General features: G+C 53.5%; 1 protein-coding gene across 2 annotated transcripts; it reads left to right on the top strand.

The window, feature by feature from the left end:
• The first annotated feature begins 1,305 nt into the window (after positions 1-1,305).
• ADGRG3 (adhesion G protein-coupled receptor G3) lies at positions 1,306-22,395 on the top strand. 2 transcript variants are annotated; one of them, XR_008391159.1, is made up of 13 exons: positions 1,306-1,430; positions 5,545-5,728; positions 9,415-9,553; positions 11,046-11,192; positions 11,905-12,039; positions 12,558-12,597; positions 12,774-12,874; positions 12,991-13,100; positions 14,257-14,537; positions 14,728-14,821; positions 16,132-16,406; positions 17,570-17,800; positions 21,959-22,395. XR_008391159.1 is itself a non-coding variant. In XM_037141434.2 (12 exons), the coding sequence occupies exons 1-12, from the start codon at positions 1,370-1,372 to the stop codon at positions 17,677-17,679; spliced, it is 1,677 nt and encodes a 558-aa protein (XP_036997329.2). In that variant the 5' UTR covers positions 1,306-1,369; the 3' UTR covers positions 17,680-18,382. The 2 variants fall into 2 exon arrangements, 1 of the variants encoding a protein (XP_036997329.2); XM_037141434.2 differs by lacking the exon at positions 21,959-22,395 and having other exon boundaries at positions 17,570-18,382.
• Positions 22,396-23,152: the final 757 nt, after the last annotated feature.

Genomic DNA, 23,152 nt, shown 5'->3' with positions numbered 1-23,152 from the left:
TTTCAGCCTTCCCTGCCGAGGCCTGCGGCCCCATGCTGGATTCCTGCCTGCCACCCACAGCCATGAGTGACCCCGACATTCCCTCCCTAGCCTTCCTGCAGCCCCGACCCAGCAGGGGACTGAGCACAGTCCAGACGCTGTGTGGAAAGAAGTGGACATAGAGGCCAGTCAGGGCTGGGTGGGTCCACAGGTGGCCCCCGAAGCAGAGCAGGTCTTGCTCCGGCCCTGTGAGCCGGAGGAGGTTACCGGTGACATACACCTTCTCGGCAGGGGGTCCCCTTTACCTCTCACCAAAGCAGCGCTGGAACCCTGCCCAGGGCCCTGGCCTCATCCATGGCTTCCTTGGGCCACTGAAGCTGAGCCTCAGTGGCCAGCCCCTCCCTTCCTTCACACCACACTCCATGAGTATTTGCTGCCCCGACTTCCTGCCTGGGCCACCACGATGACGATGTCACACATGATAATCACAAAAGGATGGCGGTGATAGTGGCCGTGCAAACGGACGCAGCGGTTCCACGGGTGTCCTCTCACTGGCTCTTCGTGTGCTTCTCGAGAGGCTGGGGGTCACGGACAGCTCAGGGGAGTTCCTCCAGCCAGGACAGACGTCAGCCCCCGCCTGACCGACCCCCAGAGCTCATGCTCTTGTCCCCATCCCCCTCCCATCCTGCCTCTCGTGTTCTCCAGCCTAGGGGGGCAGGGACAGGGCCCTGGGCCTGGCTCCTTCCCTTCCCCCAGGTCCCCAGCAGGCATGGATTTGAGCCTGGCCTTGTTCAAACCGCAGGTGTGAGCAAGGGGCCTAGTACGTCATCCACATCTTCATCCTCATCCCTATAGCCGGGCTGTGTGCTGGCGTGGAATGCGTCTGCTCACACTCTGAGCCGGTCCTGGGGGGCAGCCCATGGTGGTGTGCGTTCCAGAGGAGGAAGCAGGTTCAGAGGGGCCCCCACTCGTGGGAGGAAGGTCTGAGCGAGGCGTGTCTGACCCCAAAGCCTGTGCTCATCACTGCTGCCCAGCGGTCCGCCCCCGCCTCTGCGCACTGTACAGAGGCCCCTGGGGCTGGAGGGCCCCAGCCCCACCACACCCTCCTGGGCGGGGCCTAGAGCAGCGTCCCTGTGTGGGTCCAGCAGCTCCCGCCAAGTCTGGCTCCCTCTGCAGGGGCCACAGGATGGGGTGAGGCAGGAGAACAGCCCAGTCCCCACACTTTCACAACCCACCCGATGGCGCCATGGAGCAGGAAGGGTTACAAAGAGGCCACAGGAAGCTATGACGCTGCAGCGGAGGGTGGGTACAGGAGGGCCCCGCAGATCCTGGGACCAGAGGACAGCTGCAGCCACCGGGCTCCCGCCAGTGTGGGCAGGGCTGGCCCAGGATGGGGACCCCCAGGGCCCTGGGGGTCTGGCTTCTCCTGCTCCTTCTGCTCTTGGCCTCAGGTGAGCAACTGGCCCCTTATCCCCTCCTGCCAAGCCTGGGAAGCCCAGTAACAGGGACAAGGATGGTGTGGAACAGTGTGTCAAGCTCATGTTCACTGGGGGCCACATGAGCCTCACAGTTGCCTTCAAAAGGCCAAATGTAATTTTAGGACTGTATAAATGTAACTATTCCTTAACTAGGGGCAAGGAGCTTGGTGCTGCTGCCAGGTAAAAACAAGGTGCTTGGCTAGATTAAACAAGGTGGAGGCCGGATTTGGCCCGTGGGCTTTGTGTTTGCCACCTGTGCTATAAAGAGCAGGTGTGTCTCAGCCTATCCTCCAAGGAGCCCACCCTGAAGGTCTGAGAGCCTTCTCTAACCTTGTCCTTGAGTTTGATGTTAGACTTTGGCCCACACAGGCCTCAGAGCCCCTTTGCTTGCCCACACTGCCCTGGAGATGGAGGGAGTGTAGAAAGCGCTCTCCGCTCCCAGACCTGGGCTGTGTCTCCCTGGCAGGCCTGGCTCAGGGACCCAGGGAGGCTCTGGACAAGCTCTTCCCCTGCTGGCCTCTGAGCTGCTGGGGAAGGGGCTGGGCCACCCTGCAGGCTGAGGCCAGCAGGGCTTGCAGGGCCCTCCACCACCCACACCACCCACCGGCTCCTTCTCCCTGTCCCCACAAGGGCCCCACAGTCCTCAGTCACCCAAGCCGGGAACCAGACTCTTCTGCCTGCTTTGGTATTAGCTTTACACATGTGTGGCCATTCTCCAGGGGCAGATGGAGGACCCCAGGACTTGTCCTTGCTGTCCATCCCTTGGGGGGGTGCTCTCTGCTCACTACTGTCATCTCAGTGCCTTGTCAGCTCCTCAGTGACTGGCCCCCATGTGTCTGTTCACAGTGGGTAGTGTAGCTTTGGGAACACGGGCTGACTGCTCTGGGCTTCAAAGAATTCTCTTCTTTTCAAATATGGGGAGATTCAGTGAAATGCAAAATTTAGCTCCTGGCTCAAATAAAGGTGAAAAATGACAGCACTGTCCTTTTGGTGGCTGGGGAGGTGCCAAGCAGGCTGGCAGGCCACACTTGATGGATTAATCAACTTGATAACCAAGGGTGGCTGTCCCACGGTCTCTCAGGGCATCCTAAGGACCCTGGGCCCTTCGCAAAAGCTGTAATCCGCTGGCCGGGCCTCCAAGGCTGCTCCTAGTGGCCGAGTGTACGCTGTGGTGATGTGAGTGGTCTGTCCGGTTCAGGCAAAGCACCAGCCTTGCAATGGTGTAAGGAGCCTCGGGAGGTTTATATCTAGAGGTCAGACTCCTTTCTTTGTGTGTATTTATGGGTCAGTCACCCATTTGCCCATTCATTCATTCATTCATTCATGAAGTTCTGGTGGTGACCTCTGTGCGGTGCCAGGCCCTGCACTGGTACAGCGTGTGGCCCCTGCCCTCAGTGGGCTCACAGTCTAGCAGTGACCAGGGGGCTTCGGAGGGGTCAGGACCATGATGGGGACCCAGTAGGAAGCAGACACTCTCTAATAAAAAGACACTTTACAAAGGTGTACGAAGGGGTAGCGGGACCACGAAGGGGGATGCAGGCCAGGGAAGCTGTGCGGGCAGGAGGGAGAAGCAGGCCCCTGGTACGGAGCCATGGGGAGGGGCTGTAGGGGCAAGAGGAGCGGCAAGCACCGCCCTGCCCTCTGACCTCCAGCCTGCTCCCCATCTGAATCTAGACTGAGGTGGTCCTCCGAGGCCAGCCTCTGGGACAGAGCGGACTAGAGAAGGGGTCATCTGCAGGGGGGAAGCGGCACCCTCCACGCACTGGCCTGCGCCAGAGGCTCCCTGTCCGGGCTGTGTGCTTCTGGTGCCTTCCAGAAACAGTCACAAAAACGGTATTTGGTGACCTTTCTCAGCACTAGACGCTTGTCAACAGCTTCCCAGACGTGACAGCGCTAGAGTTGACAGCAGGCCAGGAGGGAGGCTGTGTCACAGCACTGGTGCCTGACCCCTGGGCCACACTGCTGGGCTCACTGACGTGAAAACGGGATCTCCCCTCCAGGCCCCCAGTTTCCTTCCCCCACTTCCTCCCCTGCTTTTCCCTCCCTGCCCCCCCTCCCCGCCCCCCTCATTCTTTCTCTTTTCCTCTCTTTCTCTTCCTCTTTTGTTTAAAAAGCAAATGTGGATCAAATTATACATACACTCCTCTATCATGTGTTTTTCTCCATTAAACAATGTACTGTGAGTATCTTTATAACCTAACAGAAATTTAAAGTTTCTTTATAAGCTACTTACGGCATCCATGCACATGAATCTCTATCTGGTCATAGAAATCCACTCTAAAATGTTATTTTTTTACTGTGCATTTACTCTAACCTGGACCTGCCATTATCTTTACCACGTATTTTATTTTTGTCTTTAAAATAAACTATTTTTTTTATTGTGAGAGTAATATTGTGTGGGATTTAAGAGAAAACATCAAACACTGGAGAAGGGTATAGAAAATGAAAGGCCCATGTCTCTTGGCTGCCTCAGCCTGGCACTGCACCCCTCAAAGGTAGCCCCCCACCCTGATAGCTCCTGGCCTGCCAGAGGTGAAAAGGCACAGACTGTTAAGACCCCCTTCACCATGGATAACGGATTTGACGAAGTTGCTCACACAAACTGACATACCAATGGACGCTCAACCTCCTCCTTCAATGGAAACGAAGTTCAGGTTCACCCTCCAGACTGGCAAAGATGCGAATGTTTGGTAAAGTCTGAGATTCTGAGCATGTGGGTGAGTCTCTCTCGGTCACTTTGGGCGTCGGTGAAAGTTGCCCCCCTTCCAGAAGGAACTTCAGTATTAGCTAGCAATCTTTAAAAGCACGTATTTTGACACAGAAATTCTGACGCTAGGGATGTATCCTGTGACCAAGGTGGAAGCAACTGTGTTCAATAGCCATAAAGTTCAGCCACAACTCTAAACACTCACCAACAGAGGTCAGATTCAGTAAGTGTTTGAACACCCGTATAATGGAAGAGTGTGCAAATATACAAAGAATGCAGTGAGTCAGTATGTGCTGATGTTGAAAGCTCTTCAAGGGCTATTGCGAAGGGATTCCCTCCATGTAAGTTTTTAAATGATTTAGTACAAACATGTGCACAGAAAACTTCTGGAAGCTGGCGCAATAAACTGTCATCATTGGTAAACTCCAGAGAGTAACTTGGGATCCGTAGGACTGTTACTTTTCATTGTGTGTCTTTGGACACAATTTAATTTTTTTAACTCTCTGAATGTAATACTTCTGTTCATAAATAGATAAATACATAGACGCCCTCATTCACCCCATGTAAATATATAAAGATACAAATAGTTTTACAAGGAATTTCTCACCTCCTGTAATAAACACTGCTGGCTCTTTGAACAGCCACAGTGAGCTATGTCCTTTATGGCTATGACCTCTAATCGTCCCCCAAACTTGCAAATGACGCATCATTAGCCTCATTTGGCTGATGGGAAGATCGAGCCTCACAGAGTTGAAGTAACTTGCCTGAAGTCACACAGCTCATAAGCAGCCCAAAGCTTCCTCTTCATCCTCTGTACCAGGTGAAGGGGAACTGACCTGGAAGTCACAAAAGCTGGTCTGTAGTCCTGGAGCCATCTCCAACTAGCTGGTGACCTTGTTTATGTCACTATGTTCCAGGGGCCTCAGCTTGCCGTGTTCTCTACTCACCTCAGAAGGTCATGTGAGGTCGTGTGTGATGGGAATGTGGGAAGACTATACATCCAAGAGTTACACCAGGAGGCCCCAGTTGCAAGGGTTTTGGAAAGTCCAATGTAAAACAACTGCAAAAAAGCCAGGCAGACTCCTTGGAGGAGGTGGTAGAGGTTACTACCACTAACATATCAAACCTTTTATCTGCAGAGCCATATGCCCAAGCCCTTCATATGCTTTTTCTCCAAAGCATCCCACTGGCCCTGCAAGATGGAAGGTAGTATCTCCTTTCACCTTGAACCCAAGGCCCAGGGAAGGTATGAGTCCAGCTCAAGTGCACAGCGTTAGGGTGAATGGACCGGAGCTGGAATTCTAGTCTGCACCACTGGACTCTGGAGCCATTGCTGCCCCTCCCCACCCAGCCCATTCACACTCTGCTTCCCTCCCTCAGGTGAGGAAAATTTCACAAGCACCCCTGCATCAAGAAGCCCCCACTCCGAGGACTCAAGGAACGTCTGCCTGGGGCTCATCAATAAGGACCATTACGAAACCTTCTATCTCGAGAACACTGCCAAGTGCTTCACAAAGTGTGAGCGGTCGAGCAATGAATCCTGTGATCTGGGAAATCTGCAGAGGTAACCAGGCCCTCTGAGCTGGAGCAGGAATCTGGGGCTCCTGCCAGGGTGGGGAGGAAGGAGGGAATGGGGCTCTTTGCCCCCAGGCCCCCCAGAAACCACTGCTCCCATCTTATCTTTGCACCCTGTTGTTCGACCCCTTCTCCCCAACCCACCTGATGAGACCCCTCTGAGCCTGTGGATGCAGACATAAGCCAGCCCTGTGTCACCTGGGCCCTGGGGGTCACGGAGGGACACACATAGGCCCAGACGATGAGAGCTGAAGTCCCATCCATCCTTGCAGTATTGCCAGTCTCTGAGGTGACAGCCACCTAGTGTATGTAATGCGAGATCTCGCCGTGACTTTAGCTTGCTTTTCGCAAGGGACTAATGATGCTGAGCATCTTTTTCTGTGCTCCTTAGGCATGTGTGTGTTTTCTTTGGTAAAATAACTATTCAAATTTTTCCCTCCCTTTTTAAAAAAATTGGGCTATCTTCTTCTTACTGAGTTTTAGGAACTTAGTATATATGCAAGTTTTTAAAAATCAGATGCATGACTTGTGAATATTTTCTCCCAGTGTATGTCTTGTCTTCTTATTTTTCTCATGATATCTTTTGAAGATCAACACATTTAATTTCAATGAAGTTCAATAGAAATTTGTGTGTGTATTTGATATCATATCAAGTCAAAGGAATTTCATCTAGCCCAAGGTTACAAAGATTTTCTCCCATTTTTTCCCACAAATAAATGGTTTTAGCTCTCGTAATTAGGTTATGCATTTGGAATTAGTTTTTTTGTGTGTGCACAATGAGAGATAAATGTCTAACTTTATATTGTTATTACTACTATTTTTGCATCTGGGTATCTAATTGTTTGGGCATTATTTGTTGAAAAGACTATACTTTCTCCATTGAGTTGCTTTGGGGAAGGCATCACATTGGAGAGCTAAGGGGAAGCTCCTGAAATGTCTTCTCCCAAGACAGTAAGCCAGAAACAAAACCATATCCCTGCCCCCAGGAGAGATTTGAAAGGCTCAGAGGTGGTGATACCTATCCCAACCAGGTGACTCACCAGAAGTCAGGTGGGCCTTGGAGAAGGACTGCGGACCATCCTGAACTTAATCAGGTGGAAGGTCCAATTGCAGCCACAGTCCCAGGTGAATGAATGTTTCCCTGAATAAATCAACACAGCCCCTGGTAATTGGTATGCACCTCTTACGGGGCTGAAACTTTTTTCTCCACACCCATTGTCAAGGACTACCAGAGCCCTTTATTTTTACTTGGCACAGCCAACGATATTCTGCCACAGTGTTTCACTGAGACCGTGTCAATCCTCCCCATCTGTCATGATACACTTCACAGAGACCTTACTAACTTTGACATTCTACAAAGCATCACCAGTTCGCTACATTGACAGCACCATGCTGATCTGATTTAGTCAGCAGAAAGGGGCAAGGACTTAAGATGCCTTATGAAGACATAAGGTGAACTAAGGGATGGGAGATAAACCCCACAAGAATTCAGGGGTCCCTCACCTCATTGAACTTTCTGGGCATTCAGATGTCTTGAGGGTATCAAGACATCCCCTCCAGGGTAGAAGACAAGTTGTTGGATGTCAGACCACTTACCATGAAGGAAAAAATAGGCACAAGGCAGAAAGACAGGTATTAACAAAAGAAATCTGAGCAGCTATAGTAATGTCAGACAAGGAAGATGATGCTTCGATGGGTGTCAGTGTTGTAATGAAAAAGTCTTTGGTATAGTTATGCTTTAGACTTTTTAAATATGTTATATCTCACGACTAAAATAATTTTTGAAAGTGGCTTGAAAACCAGATGAGAATATCTTTCTTTGAGAAAGTAAATTGGGTTGTTTTATAAGCCCCTCCCCAAAAAACTTAAGTGCATGAGGATATATATATATATATATATATATATATATATATATATATATATAATGAAATGCAGTTCACTATTTTACTTGATAACAATGATAACCACAATACTTGTTCGTTTAGTTTTTCGAAGGTAAATAAAAGCTAGACACAATTGAAGTAGCTCTGTCAATGGATTCGGACGAACTCTCCCCACTGTTTCTGGCTTGATGGTGTTCTAACTGCCTGCTCTACCCAAGCACATTTGCACATATTTGCATGGCTTACTCTCAGTATGGGGCAATATTTGTTTCTGTGGTTTCTTTAGAAGTTTTCCCCTTGATAACTGAGTGTTCAAAAACCATGTCAAAATAAAAGCCTCCCTCTGTCTCCCGGGCCAGCCCTCCATAGCTGTTCCTCTCCAACAGCCTTGATCTGACTGTATCTGCCTCCCACCCCCTCTTGCCTCTCATTGCTGTCTCAGCCTGTACCCCAGGCAGCAAGCAGATCTTAGGACCCCAGGTTTAGGTAAAGAAACCTGGAGTGCAGTTAGGTTTCAGTACCACGGAGAGCGCTATGAACGTACCTCGCCCTGATAGGGTAGCAGAAGCGAGGGAGCTGTGGTAAAATAAATGCCGATTAACTTTTGTGTTCTGTGTGGTTTCCAGAACAGCTCAGTTCCCATAAGTCGGTTTCCATATATCTCATTCTCTAAAGACTGAATCCCCAGTACACAGTCAGCACTCAAGAAATGCTATGACATGCTCACTCACCCGACACAATTATCGTCCCACAGTTTAAAACACTCAGGAGATTCTCCGAAGATGTACAAAGACCAATGAGCATATAAAAACACGCTCAAGATCATTACACATTAGGGAAGTGCACGCTCAAACCACAATGAGATACCACTTTGTACCCGCTAGGATGGCACCAATTAAAAACATAATAAAAATAATTGTTGGCAAGCATACGAAGAAATTGAAACAGACATCGTTGGCAGGGAAGTAAAAGCGTGTAGCTGCTGTGGAAAACAGCTTGAGAGTTCCTTGAGAAGTTAAACATAGAATCACCATATGGCCCAGCAATTTCCCTCCTAGGTATATACCCAGAAGAATCCAACACAGGCCTTCAAAGAAAAGCTTGTATGTGATTGTTTGTAGCGGCCCTAGTCACAGTAGCCCAAACCTGGAAAGAACCCAAATGTCCATCCGTGGATAAATGGGTAAACAGAGTGTGATCTATCCACACAATGAAATATTATTCATCCGTAAAAAGGAATGAAATTCCTTTTACATGCTACAACATAGATGAACTTTGAAAACATTATGCTATGTAAAAGAAGCCAGGCAGAAAAAAACAAAAACAGATGCCACATAATTCCATTTATATGAAATATGCAGAATAGGCAAGTTTACAGAAACAGAAAGCATATTAGTGGTTGCCAGAGGCTAGGGGAAGAGGGAAGGAAGGGAGTGCTTAATGGGCACAAGGGTTTCCTTTGCAGGGGGGTGGATGGTGCACTTTAAAGTGGTTAAAAGGATCAATTTTATGTTATAAGAAGCTTATCACAAAAAGACAAATGCATGAACTACTCAGAGGAAGTTCTGGCTGGAATCCCTTGGGACAAGCTTGGACTGGTCCCCTGCCACCCCTTTTCTCCTTGGTGACCTCGGGGTCTTTCCTGTGATATTCTGGGTCACCCCTCCTGTCCCAAAGCCTGATGACCATCACCCATGACCTATTACCTCCTGTCACCCGGACTGGGGCCTAGGTGACCGGGCGATGCAGCTTTCAGAGCCCGACGTGGCTTCTGACCCCCGGCCTCTTGCAGATACTGGCTGGACTACGAGAACTACCTGGTGGAAGGGAGCCAGGAGAAGGCCATGAACTTGTCTTTTCTGAAGGCTTTGGTTAAGAACGTCAGCACCAACATCTCAGACGACCTGCACTTCTCTCTGACCCCCTCTCAGGTGAAGAGCTCCCCCCTCGACCCCCACCTGTGGCCTGCTTTCCTTGGGCATATTTTTCAGAATTTTCCAAATTCTGCGCTTGGTGCTTATCAAAATGTGTCTCTTTTGGTGGGGCTCTGCCACCTTGCTAGTCGTGGGTGCCAGTGAGTTCATGGATGCGTGGGTCCCGGTGACAGATTATCTCCGTTCCTAGTGTGAGACATTTGGGAGACACTGAATGGAGCATGAGGAGACTGAGTTCCAGCGCCTGGTGGTGCCCCTTCTCCCCGCCCCCCCACCCCGCACCAAGAGGGGAAATCCCTGGCGTCTTATCTGTAAAATGAGCTCTGTGACTCCTTCAAAGCCCAGAGCTGCTGTGAGCTTTTCCACCCAGGGGCTCATGTGAAGCAAGTGAAGCCAGGTGCAGAACTGGTGGTCCTGCCAAGGGCTGAATGGGCAGTCTCTGGATATACATTTGTCTGGGTTCAAATCCCAGCTCTGCCCCTTACTGGCTATTGTGATCTTGGGCAAATTACTGACATTTTCTTAGAGTCAGTTTCCCATATGTAAAGTGATGGTAGTGTTGCCCAAGTTCAAGATTATGGGGGGGGGGCAAATGAGATAATTCGCAGGGAGTGCTTGGCATGGCGAGGGTGCAGTCTCCTTCAGGAATAAAGCCGGGCGTGGAAGGGCAGGCAGTGGGTAGGAGGAACTTCTGGGTCTGTCTGGAGATGGGGAGATGGAGGATGGATAGAGTCCTTCTCAACCCTTTATCACGTCCTCCAATCAGCCGAGCCCTCTGCGCGGGGTGTGCCCTGGCTCCAGAAGTCACATGTCCTTTTGACAAGTGTGCAGACAGGGAAGGAGAAGGCCGGAGCCCTCAGCTCCAACCCTTAGCTACGCTGATCCTCTGCCCGCGGCATGCTCGTGAGGAAGCACCGGGTGGGATCGGGCGGGACCAGGTGGGGTCGGCTCCAGGGAACAGTGAGGTCGGAGAATGAACAAGACCTGCTTTGCATTTGCCAGTGAAAGGTATTTTAACATTTCGAGCATTCTTAGCTTTGGTCTTATTCTTTCCACTTATTCCTCAGTCAGAAGCCAGATGCGATCCCTGTAACGCCCTATAGGGCCACAGGGGTTGTCGGGACCCTGGCCACATGTGCACCACAGCTGACTCTCCCCCACACCTGCAAATGGAGTGTGTCCAGGTGTCCTCTCTTCGCAGCGTACTCCACCTCGCAGGTGGTCACACAGGCCCCTGGTCACCTCCATTCTCCATTCTGGGAAAACAGAGGCTCTGTGTGTGCTGGGACTTGTCCAGGGGCTCACGGCCTAGACAGGGCGGAGCTTGGGCTGTGTCCCCAGATGTTCTGCCTCTCAGAGCTAAGGTCCTCAGGTGCTGCCCCTCCACCCAGTGTGCCTCAGTTTCCCTTCCCTGTAGAGGAGTGGCAGCACCTGTGTTGGGGGCTGGAATCCTTGGGTAAGGAAGGAACCACTGGGTCTGTGGTTACAGATTCCAGGGCAGGTCCCAGAGGACAAGCACAAGTTCCCTGACAGAGTCCGGCTGCCCAGGAGCCTGTTCGCGTCCCTGCAGGGCAGCAGGTCGGAGGTCCGCTTGGCTGTGTCTGTCCTGGACATCGGTGCGGGGAATCTCTTCAAGGTGAGGAGAAGCTGGATGGCAGCCCAGGGAGGCCCTGAGGCTCACCAAGCAGTGCTTGAACTTGCTGTCCGTGGAGTCTTCCCTGAGGATGGGGAGGGCAGAGGGGACGAGTCTCTGGGGATGTTTTCCAAGCAGCCCACACTCATCTCAGATCCAGGTCTCTAGGACCCGTGTACTTCCGAAGTACACTGGTCCCACACACCTGTGCCCTTGGACTTGCCTGTGTATCCTAAGTGAGGCCCTGTCCCCCGTGGGTCCCTGTGCATGCACAAACATGCATATGCTTTCCTGTTCCTGGTTCACACACAATCCATGTGAGCAGGTGTACCCTTGCCAAGTGCCCCATGTGTGTCCCCAGAGACGTGTATCTGCTCACGCACAGACATGCGTATGCCTATGTGCTGGTGTGGCCAGGTGCTCACTCCGCCCCTGCCTCATGGGCACCCACTGCCCTGTATTGTGGGCTGATTTTTCTTCGGGCCCTGCACCCTCAGGTTAAGAGGGCAGAGGAGGCCCGGAGGCCAGTGAGGGAGACTGTAGGGTCTGCCCTGGTCCAGTCCGAGCAAAAGACCATAGGAAGCAGCAGGTGGGGTGACCTCTTGGTCCCCTGCTCCCCTGGTCTCAGACTTTGCCCTCCAGGCAAGGGCCACGGGTCCCGGAGGCCCCCAGGAGGCTTCTTCTGCAGCCGGGCCCCTCTCCTTTCCCTCCACAGGGCCCCAGGCTCAGCCTGGAGAATGATGGCAGTGTGTTGAACAACCGCCTGGTGGGCCTGAGAGTGGGCCGCACGCGTGTTACCGGGCTCGTGGAGCCTCTGGAGATCACCTTCTCCCACCAGCGGCTGCCTCCCGTGAGCCCCCTGGCCCCTCCCAGGCCTGGCAGTTACTCAGAGGCAGACGGACGGGTGGGCACCCCTGGGCACGTGAATAGACAAGCACAGGACTCCGCACCACCCACCCTCCACACCCACCCTGGAGAAGCCACTAGGGCCGTACACACCACTGTGCCCAGGGACACCCGTCCACCTGTGCACACGCACCCACATGCGCCCGGAGGTGTGCACAGACCTGGCATGCCCACATCTCACATGCACACCCTCAGCAGTACACACCCCCCTGCAGACAAGAACCGCCCCCCCCCCCCCGCCAACTGCCTGTCACCACACTCCCGGTCTCATGTGCTGACCAGCGGCCATCACATGGTGCAGCGGGTGTTCCCACGTGACCGAGGGGTGAGCCTCGCTCTCTCCCCAGTGCGCATGCGTGCTGACACCAGGGAGCACGCCGGCCTCCCGCCTCCCTCCGTGTGGCTCTCTCCCCTCTCCCAACCTGCCCTGTCTGTCCTCTGACTTCCATTCTCTGCTTTCAGAACATGACCCTCACCTGCGTATTCTGGGATGTGACTAAAGGTAGGGCTTGGCGGACCTTCTCTGGGTAGGACAGGTGGGAGGGCGTGGGCTCCCTCAGGGGTGCAAGGCCCCTCCCAGCTCTTCCCTCCTCTTCATTCCCTTCCCTTCCCCTCCTCTCTGGTCTCTTCCTTTTTTCCTCCCTCTCATTCCTTATAATCCCCTCCCCTCCTACCCAGGGTCAACGGGAGACTGGTCTTCCGAAGGCTGCTCCACAGAGTTCAGCACGGAGAGGACTGTCTGCCGCTGTGACCACCTGACCTTCTTTGCCCTGCTGCTGGTAACAGCCCACCCACCCTGATCCCAGCAGCTCAGGAGGTGCCCAGACTCCTGTCCCAGGGAGGATGGTTCCTGGCCTCCAACTGATGGGGTCCTGTCTGGGGGTATCGCCCACAGAGGCCAGTCTTGGACGAGGTCACGGTGCAGGCCCTCACAAAAATTTCCCAGGCTGGCTGCGGAGCCTCCATGGTTTTCCTGGCCTTCACCATCATCTTTGCTGTCCTGAGGTGGGTGACGCCTCCTTCTCCCTCCTGTCCTCAGAGGCAGCAGCGGGGCTGGGTCAAAGGCACCCTGATCGTGTAGAATCATACTGACATCCTCTCCAAACCTTAGTTTCCTCATCTGTAAAATGGGCTTGGAGGTCGAAATTCATTTGGGCCATTCCCACTATAATGGCAGAAGCTAGACTCAAATTGGCTTAAACGTAATAAGGAACGTGTGGGTCATGTAACCGGAAAACCAGGCTGCAGTGGGAGCCACGGCGCCGTCCCCAGGAATCGGGGTCCCTCTGCTGCTCATAGCTTTGCACGCTGCTTTGTCGTGTGGGGCGGCTTCTCCCCACTCAGGGGCCCGGGGAGCCCCAGACGCGCCTCTTAGCGTCTTAGCTGCCGAGCCAGTTCCTGTCCTACACTGAGCCCCAGAATCCGAGTCTTTTAAGTTTTTTTCAACTTTGAAATCATTGTAGACTAACAGGAAGTGGAGAAAACAGTACAGAGAGTCCCATGCTTCCTCCATCCAGTTTTCCTCCACGATGATACTTTACGTAACTCCAGTACAATATCAAAACCAGGAAACTGACGTTGGTCCAGAGTCACCACCTAGAAGACAGGCCCCGTCGAGTTGTTGCCGTTTTCCACATGCAGGCGTGTACACTCTGTGCAGCTTTATCCCATGCACACCAGAGTTGAGCTTTACTGATCTAACCTGGGCCATGTGCCCCTGTGGGACTGCGCCCCACGTGCTCACGGGACCGACCGCCCTGATTGGCTGGGGTTTGAGCTAACAAAGGCCCAGCTCCAGTGATGAGGGGACAGTAAACAGCCTGGGATCAGGGGTGTTCAGAGACAGCCTCCCCACAAGGAAGTGCCCAAGCAGAGATCTGAAGACAAAGCAGGGAAAACCATTGAGAGTGGAGGGAAGGGAAAGAGCAAAGCGTGGGAAAAACAGGATGCATTCGGGGAATCACAAGGTGTGCAGTTTGGCTGAAGCACCGAGTTGAGGGCTGAGGCCAGCAGGGTCTCAGGAACCCTGAGAGGGCTCCTGGGCCAGAGTCCGAGGGCACTCGTGCTCTGGCTGCAGCAGGGGTGGGACACAGGAGGTGGACGGAGAGATCCAGGGAGGCTGTGGCCTCTCACAGCCTCTCACTGGCCCTTTTGCCCCCAGGTTCTCCCTGAAGAGGTTCGAGTCAGAAGATGCTCTCAAGATCCATGTGGCGCTCAGCGTCAGCTTGTTCCTCCTGAACCTAACCTTCTTCATCAATCTGGAGCATGACCCGAAGTTGTCCCCTGTCGCCTGCTGGACCCGGGGGGCCATCTTCCACTACTTCCTGCTCTGTGTCTTCACCTGGATGGGCCTGGAAGCCTTCCACCTCTACCTGCTCATCATCAGGGTCTTTAACACCTATTTCGGGCACTACTTCCTAAAGCTGAGCCTGGTGGGCTGGGGTAGGTGTTGCCTGGGTGGGCAGAGGGGGCGGCTGGCCCTGAAGGGGCAGGGAGAGGAGCAGCCCAGGGGAGAGTGGCGGCTCCATCTCTCAGACAGGCTCAGGGTTTGCAGGATGGGCAGCTGGAGGGGGTTTGGAGGAGAGCACGTCCCAGGAGTCCCAGCAATGCCATGCCTCCTCCCCCCACCCAGGCCTGCCAGCCCTAATGGTCATCGGCACTGGGGGTGCCAACAGCTATGGCCTGTACACCATCCGAGACCAGGAGCGCAGGATCACACTGGAGCTGTGAGTGGCGGCTGTGGCAGCGGGAGTGACGTCAGGGCCCTGGCTGCACATATTGAGGGAGGTGGGAAACCTGGGTGGAGAGATGGAGTAGGTTAAGGTGAAGGACCCTCAGATCCAGTTCATGACCCGCAGGAGTAAACTGAGGCCTGGGGAGAGGATGCAGTGAGAGAGGGGCCCTGAGAAGCAGGAGAGGGCACGGGACCAGGAGGCGGATGCCTTGCTCTTGCCTGGCCCACCACCGGCCCACATGGCATTTTGGAACACATTTTATAGAGTGTATCCTACCCTTAACCTGCCGTGCTGGGCACTCAGCTGGCTTTCAGCTCCCACCTGCCCCCTCAGCCAGCTGCCCTTGTGCAGGGCATAACCTGCCCAACATTCCCAGCGGCTCTGGTCCTATTTGGCTCTGCCTCTGAGTTGTTCTGTGGCAATGGGCAAGCCTGTCCTCCCCCTGGGCCTCAGTCTCCTCATCAGCCCAATGGAGCAAAGGGGGAGGTGGGCTGATATACGTGCTTTTCTGCCTCTTCACCCTGAAGTGCAGAGGGCAGGGGGCAGAGCTGAGCCCCTCCCAGGTGCCTGTCCCAGGCCCATGACTCTGTGCTTAAGGGGGGCTGGTGAGGCCTTTGTCCTGTCCCCTGGGCCTCAAAGTGGGGGGGTCACAGGGTCCAGTAGGTGGTAACAAAGTGCCTGTGGTGGCCTGGGTGGGGACTGCGGTTGACTGGCAGTTACACACCCACCTAATGGGCAGCGGCCAGGTGTATGGTTTTACAAGAAGAGCAGAAAGATGTTTATGCCAATGGTCCTACTTTTTTTTTTTAAGATTTTATTTATTTATTTTTAGAGAGAGGGGAAGGGAAGGAGAAAGAGAAGGAATGAAACATCAACGTGTGGCTGCCTCTTGCACGCCCCTAACTGGGGACTTGGCCCGCAACCCAAGCATGTGCCCTGACTGGGAATCGAACCAGCTATCCTTTGGTTCACAGGCCTGTGCTCAATCCACTGAGCCACACCAGCCAAGGCCAGTCCTACTTTTTAAAGGGTGGTCATCAACTCAGTCTTTGTACAACATAATGTGGGGCAAACAAAACATGTGGTTGGGGCCCAGTGGACCCCTTTGCCCGCACTGGTCTAAAGAGACGGCAGACTGGAGTCGCTTAAGAGCCCTTCCCCTGGGGAGCGGGGGACTGACGGGTGGAGGTGGGGAAAGGAAGGCATCTTCCTGGTCATCGAGGGTCAGCTGGGGAGACCACCCAGGGCCTGCTGGTCAGGGGGTACCGGGCCCAGTCCCAATGTCCACCCACCTCCGCCAGGTGCTGGTTCAGTAACAAAACTGCCCTCTACATCACCGTCCATGGCTACTTCCTCGTCACCTACCTTCTCAACACCGTGGTCCTGGGCCTGGTGGCCTGGAAGATCTTCACTCTGCCCAGTGCCACGGCGGGCAAGGAGAAGCGGCAGAAATGGAAGGGGGTCCTCACCTTGCTGGGCCTCTCAAGCCTGGTGGGCATGACATGGGGGCTGGCCATCCTCACGCCCCTGGGCCTGTCCACCATCTATGTCTTCGCACTGTTCAACTCCTTCCAAGGTGAGGAGGCCCAGGGAGGAGGCCGGCTGCCTCATCTGCACCAGGAGTGTCGGGAGGCGGGGAAGGAGTGGTTTGCAAGAAACAGGGTCCCACTCAGGCCAGCCCAAATCGAGGGCACTGATTTGAAACATCCAGGGCTCTCCCAGAAGCCCCAGGGCGGAAGGCTGGCTGACTTCATGGGAGCTGGTGCCAAGCTCAGGAAAAGCAGACACTTTCTCCATCTTTTTCTTCTGGAGCCACACGTGGCCTCTCACCTTCTTCTCTCTGTGGAAACCCCTCCATGCTTCTCTCTCCACTGGCCCATTCCTACCCACGGCCCCCCAGTGGCTGCCCACGGTGGTCGCCTCAACCCTACATGACCTTCCAAGTCTAGTGACTACGGTCCGATTCCATCTCTTCTACACTGTTAAGAAAATGAAGGATCCGATTGGGCCATCTTAGTCAGGTGTCCATCTCTAGTCCAACCAGAAGTTACCAGGAGGCCACATAACATGGACAGAGTCTCCAAGGAACTGTGGAGGCCGGAAGGAAGTGACTAGTGGAGGAAATGATTGATACCTCTGCTTCCTGCCCCCACAGGGTCCTTCCTCTGATATCCCAGCAAAGGGGCAGGTGCTCTGGGTTTTCTGCGTGCACCCCTCCTCTCTGGTCTACACACCCCCCCTTTCATGCACACAGCTTAAAGAAGCCTCACAGCCTGCCTACCCAGGCCTTGGTCCACAGTCTCATCTCCTCCAGGGAACCCCCGTGGCCTGGACCCAGTTGGTGCAAGCCCACAAAAACAGGCCTGGCTCCCAGTGCCTCATGAAACTGTGTGTCATCATGGCTGGGAACACTGGGGACAGGCAGGCCTGGATTCAAATCCAGGCTTCACTTGTGACCCCGGCAAGTCACTCGGCTCCTCGGACCCAGTTGCCTCTATCCCAACTGTGCAGTCATCTGCACAGTTGGGAAAAATCCCGCACCAACCTCGCCAGATTTCATAATGAATAGCTGAGATAAGGCACGTGGGGAACATAGGAGGCCTTCGGTACATGGAAACTGATTTTCCCATAAGATCCTGAACTTTTACAGTGGGGCTCTTTCTCCTCCGGGCAGCTGCCGGCCAGGCTGCCCAGCCCCGTCGGCTTCCCGGGCCCAGCCGCTGCCTCTCCTCCCTGCAGGCGTCTTCATCTTCTGCTGGATCATCGTGCTCTACTTCCCAAGGCCGAGTACCGGGCCGTCTTCCGGCACCGCCCAAGCTGAGCAGACCCGCACCGTGTCGCAGGAATAGGGGCCGCCCTGTGCTCTGGACTCAGCTCCAACCCCCTCTGTGACCTTGGACAGCTCCCTGCCTCCCTCTGGTCTCAGTTTCTACATCGTACAAAGTGGAGGGGGCAGGGGATGAGGACCAGGTAGGACCACCTGACCTCGAAGGTCACATCCAGATTCATCTTGGGTCTGAAAGTCCACAAATCCAGGACTGCAGGCATCTGAAGTTCCTTCAGTCCTGGGACCCGGCCAGCACAGAGTGATACCCTCACCCCTTCCACTCTGTCCCCACCCCTCCTCTTCCTGGCAAAGCAGCCTATCCCTGCCATCGCCCGCCTTCTGGCCTCAGTCAGGGCCTGAGCCCAACTAGAGACACTCGTTGTTGGCCCAGCCCCTCAAAGGAGCCCAGCCTCTCCCTCCAGCCCTCTCGCCCTCTTGTCACTGTCACTGCCTTCCCACCTTCCCCTCCCTCCCACTGCCTCTAGTGAGGCTCGTCCCCTCGGCCACTGGGGTGGTTGTGAACTGGAGGTTTGTTTTGAAGGGTTGGTCCTCCCAGCTTGCCTGCCCCCGAGCTCAGCCTGTCTCCCCACTTCGGGAGCTGCCAGCCCTCCAGGTCTCCTGGACGCTGAATTTCAGAGAACGCCACTTAGTGGGTGGGATACCTCCTCTTCCCATTCCGGACTGCCTTGTGGGTGGCTTGACCTCTGGTCTGTTGTCACGGTGGGCTGGGGGTCCAGGGCTGCGTGTACCTGGGGGCCGAGGGGCCGAGGTGGGGGGTGGGGTTGGGCTGAGCAGGGAGAGAGAGGCCACATCTCCCCTGGAATCTGAGTGCCTACAGAGCAGGCACTGTGGTGGCCTCACTCACCCATTCAGCCCGGCCCTGGTGCGTTTGGGGCCCTGAGTGAATATTTGCTGTGGCCGAATAGGTGGACGTGCGAGTCTGGCGCCCGCCCAACGGGGCCCCGGGCCAGGAAAGTGTCTCAGGACGGATGCCACTTCCAGTGGCTGGACCTCTGCTGTGTCATTCCCTGTGCTGCTTTCCTCAGTAGGAAACGAAGAGTCAGAGATAGAAACAGAGGAAGAGATGAGAGATGAACCATAGAGGGAGGGAGGGGTAACGGATAAGCTAACACGAGGGAGACGGACAGAGGCGGAAGGGCGCTGCCCCCTTCCCCGAGCCTGCCCCAACCAAGAGGGACTGGTCCCCCTCCCTGGGCCCCCCTCAGGTTCATGTTCCCAGTCTTTATTTACTAATCGGGGGACTCCCTCCCCTACCTAACCACCCTGCTCTCCAGCGGGCTTTGGAGAAGGTCGCGCACCTCCTACAGACGGCAGATTGTTATTATTAGACCCTCCCCACAGCCCCGCTGCCAGTCTGCTGCCCCCTGAACCCCCCCCCACACACACACACACATGGACAGGGCCGGCAAACAGAGGGAAGGCAGCAAAGCAGGGGCCCTAGTTTTAAACAAGCCACTGTGTTCCTGGAAGGAAAACCCCAGGGTGGGGACACCACTTCGGTTGAGCCACATCATTAGTTTCTGTGCCTTTACTTGGTGGCTTTGGAGGCTTATCTTCACAGACCCATGCTTCTCACACCGAAGATCTCTGCTTCCTTTCCACAGAGTCTCAGGGTCACCAGCCTGCACCCGGGAGGAGCGGTGTCTGCCGGGCCTGGGCCCAAACCCTTGCTCTGCTACTCGGGGGCTGTGTGACCCTGGGCATGTCTCCGCACCTCTCCGCACCTCTCCCACCTCACCTCCGCACCTCAGTTTCCCCGTCTGTAAAACTGAGATCAGGTGCATGCCTCATCCTGAGAGCATTAAGTGCGGTGACAAAAGTCAAGTGCCGGGTCACCTGATGCAGCAGGAGTTGGTAGGCTTCCTGAGACCCCCTTCCTTGGCTTCAGGAAACACCAGGGGGAGCCCTTGGGTAAAGCACGACCCCCTGCAACCAGCACGTGAACCAGGCGGGGTGTGGAGGTCAGAGCTCCCTTCCCGGTTGCTTTCCACAGCCTCGCTCAGCGGCCCAGCCCTGTGGGGGATGAGGCCTGGTGGCCCTGAGAGGCCCAGTGACCTGCACAAGGCCAGTCTGCGAGCTGGGGCCACACTAGGGCTGGGGCGTCCCAGGGGTGCTGATGCCTCCTCCCAGAGCATTCCTGGGTTCAAGGGTTATCACCCCGCCCCTGAGCCCTGAGCCCCTGGGCTGTGGTTTCCCAGACACTTCCACAGGGAATCCCAAGCCCAGGTGAGTCTGGTTTCCTGGTGTAGAGGGAGAGGGTGTGGGGAGTGTTGGCTCCGCCGCCCAGGGCCAGGCAGGGGCAGAGGGGTGGTCCCTCATTGCCAGGGGTCACTGCAAAGGCAGCTCCAAGTGACATGCTGAACACACGCTGAGGCCAGGCAGGGCCATGATCCAAATGTACCCGAAGGCTCAGCACGAATAAGCAGGGGTCCCCTGTCACTGGACCATCACCATAGCAACTCAGGAGGCGGGCAGCCTGCCCGGTCCAAATTCTACCTCTGCACCTGCCTTGGACCAGTTCCTCACCCACTGAACCCATAAAGGTGGGATGGTGGTAGCTGCCCCACAGGGTAGATGGCGGAGTAAATGAGGTGCTGGCTGAGAGGGCTGCCCAGTGCCTGGGCCACCGGGCCCAGCAGGAATATGGCTGACCCCGAGCTTTTGTCTGGCCATCACCTTCACCTTGTCAAGCTGTGGTGGCCACTGATGTGCTGCAGGATGGGTCCCCCCACTCCCACCAGGGCTCCCTGGTTCTTTCTGTTCTACCCCAATTTCTTCATGTCTAGTGTTTTCTTTTTTTTTTCATTTTATTTTATTTTATTTTTTAATTTATTTTTTAAAATTGATTATGCCGTTACAGTTGTTCTATTCCCCCCTTCATTCCCCTCCACCCTGCCCCCCCATCCCCATCATTACCTCCCTTTAGTTTATGTCCATGTGTCTCAAGTCCTTTAGGTTCTATATTTCCCATGCTATTCTTGCCCCCCCCCATCTATTTTCTATCTACTGTCTATGCTACTTATTTTCTGTACCTTCTCCCCCCTTCTCCTCCTCCCACTCCCCTGTTGCTAACCCTCCTTGAGATCTTCATTTCTGTGTTTCCACTCCTGATCTAGCTGTTCTTTTAGTTTGCTTTCGTTTTAGGTGTGGTTGTTAATAACTGTGAGCTTGTTGTTCTTTCACTGTTCATGTTTCTTTAACTTCTTTTTCTTAGATAAGTCCCTTTAACATTTCATAGAATAAGGGCTTGGTGATGATGAACTCCTCGAATTTGATCTTATCTGAGAAGCACCTTATCTGTCCTTCCATTCTAAATGAAAGTTTTGCTGGATAGAGCAATCTTGGTTGTAGGTCTTTAGTTTTCATGACTTGGAATATTTCTTTCCAGCCCCTTCTTGCCTGTAAGGTCTCTTTTGAGAAATCAGCTGACAGTCTGATGGGGACTCCTTTGTAGGTGATTGTCCCCTTAGCTCTTGCTGCTTCTAGGATTCTCTCCTTCATTTTAATTTTGGCTAATGTAATTATGATATGCCTTGGTGTGTTTCTTCTTGAGTCCAACTTTTTTGGTACTCTCTGAGCTTCTTGGATTTCTTGGAAGTCTATTTCCTTTGCCAGATTGGGGAAATTTTCTTTTATTATTTGTTCAAATAATTTTTCCACTGGTGGCTGTGTCTTTCCCCCTTCTGGTACCCCTATAATTCGGATATTGGAGCATTTAAAGATGTCCTGGAGGTTCCTAAGACTCTCCTCATTTCTTTGAATTCTTGCTTCTTGACTCTTTTCTGTTTGGCCATTATTTGCTTTCTTCTGGTCCACTACATTGATTTGAGTCCCAGTTTCCTTTTCATCTTTATGGGTTTCCTTTGGAATTCCATTCATTTCCCTTAGTTTAGCCTTCATATGTTTCTCTAATTTGTGGCTATAATCAACCAGATCTGTGAGGATCCTGATGACCAGTGTTTTAAACTGTGCATCTGAGAGTTTTGCTATTTCTTCGTCGCTTAGATTTATCTCTGGGGCTTTGAGGTCTTCCTGCGACATTTTTGGTCTGTTCTGGCCCTTTAAATATGAGAAGCGGCGCCTTGGACTCCCAGGTCGCTGGGTTGTGACGCTGTATGTGGGGGCGTGGTCAGAGCGGGGAAATGGCGGCACCCTCCACTGCCGCATGCCACGGGGACCGCCGGGCCCCGGTCCAACCGCCCACTCCCTCACCTGTCCGCTCACCCGCAGACAGGCAACCGCAGTCAACACGCAGCACCGCCTCCCCACTGTCTCCTCAGCAGTCGCTCACCCGGTGGGTTGCTCGGTCGCTCGCTAGGTCCAATCCTGCGTTTGGAACCCGTGCGTCTGGATTCTCGCGTCTGGATTCCGCGCCTGGGTCCGTCCGACCGGAGTCCTCCTGTGCAACCCCTCACGAGACGCTGGTTTCGCCTCTTACCGGTCCGGCTGAAGAATTTGTTGTTAACGGACTTCCGAAAAGTTCAATTTTTCGTGTTCTGGTTGTGTTTTCTGATGCTAATATTGAGTTGTCCCTAAACTTGGTTGTGTGAGAAGGCACGGCACATCCACCTATACCTCCATCTTGGCGGAAGTTCTAGTGTTTTCTATTACAATATAACACATACACAGAAAATGAGAAGACCTCCTTTCTCTGTGCTCTCAGATGGATGACAATATCAAAAAACTGAAATTCTCCACAAATTAATCAAGGAATATAATGCGATTTCAATAAAGATTCCAAGTGATTCTTTAAGACTTTCCAAAAATTATTCTAAAATTTATATGGAAGCACATAGGCCTCAAATAGCTAAGTCGGCCTTAGTGAGAGAGGACACAAAAGGACGACTTGAACGACAGATTCTTTAAGAAGTTGTTACGAGACCATGATGATAAATCCAACATGGGGTTTGTGCAAGGATAGGCATGCAGACCAGGGGAACAGACTAGAGAGCTCGGCGGCAGGCTCACTTACACCTGGGAGATTTAACCCACGGCAAGAGCGGGCATCATCACCAAGAAGGACGTAAGATCTGGGGATGGTGTGGAAAACTACGTCCAGTGTAGTTTTCCCTCCACAGAGCCACGCTGTGACTTTTGTGAGTCCCTTTGTCCAAGAACAGAGCGGCAAAAACTATTTTGCAACTCCATTAATACAAAGATAAACATAATCCAGTGTGGGCTCATAATTATATATTCATTGGTAGTATATTCATTTTTCTCTTCTGAATTTAGAAGATATTAAAATGAAATATTTCATGGGCCGCTAACATAATGGGGAAATTTCCACTGCCCTGAATCGGAGACTTGTCCTGGATTAGGACCCGGGACTCAGGCAGCCTGGCTCGGTCCACCATGACAGGCCACCACTCCAGGACCCACCCTGGGTCCCATCTGTCCTGATGAGGCTACTTTGACTGTGCCTGGGGCACGGGCCGCATGGTGTCCCGGGAAATGTTTAACAACTAGCCAGCTTT

Source organism: Artibeus jamaicensis, unplaced genomic scaffold (assembly GCF_021234435.1).
Source record: "Artibeus jamaicensis isolate MK-2021 breed Jamaican fruit bat unplaced genomic scaffold, CSHL_Jam_final contig_3152, whole genome shotgun sequence".
Taxonomy (NCBI): Eukaryota; Metazoa; Chordata; class Mammalia; order Chiroptera; family Phyllostomidae; genus Artibeus; species Artibeus jamaicensis.
This window is presented reverse-complemented; position numbering and strand designations above follow the sequence as displayed.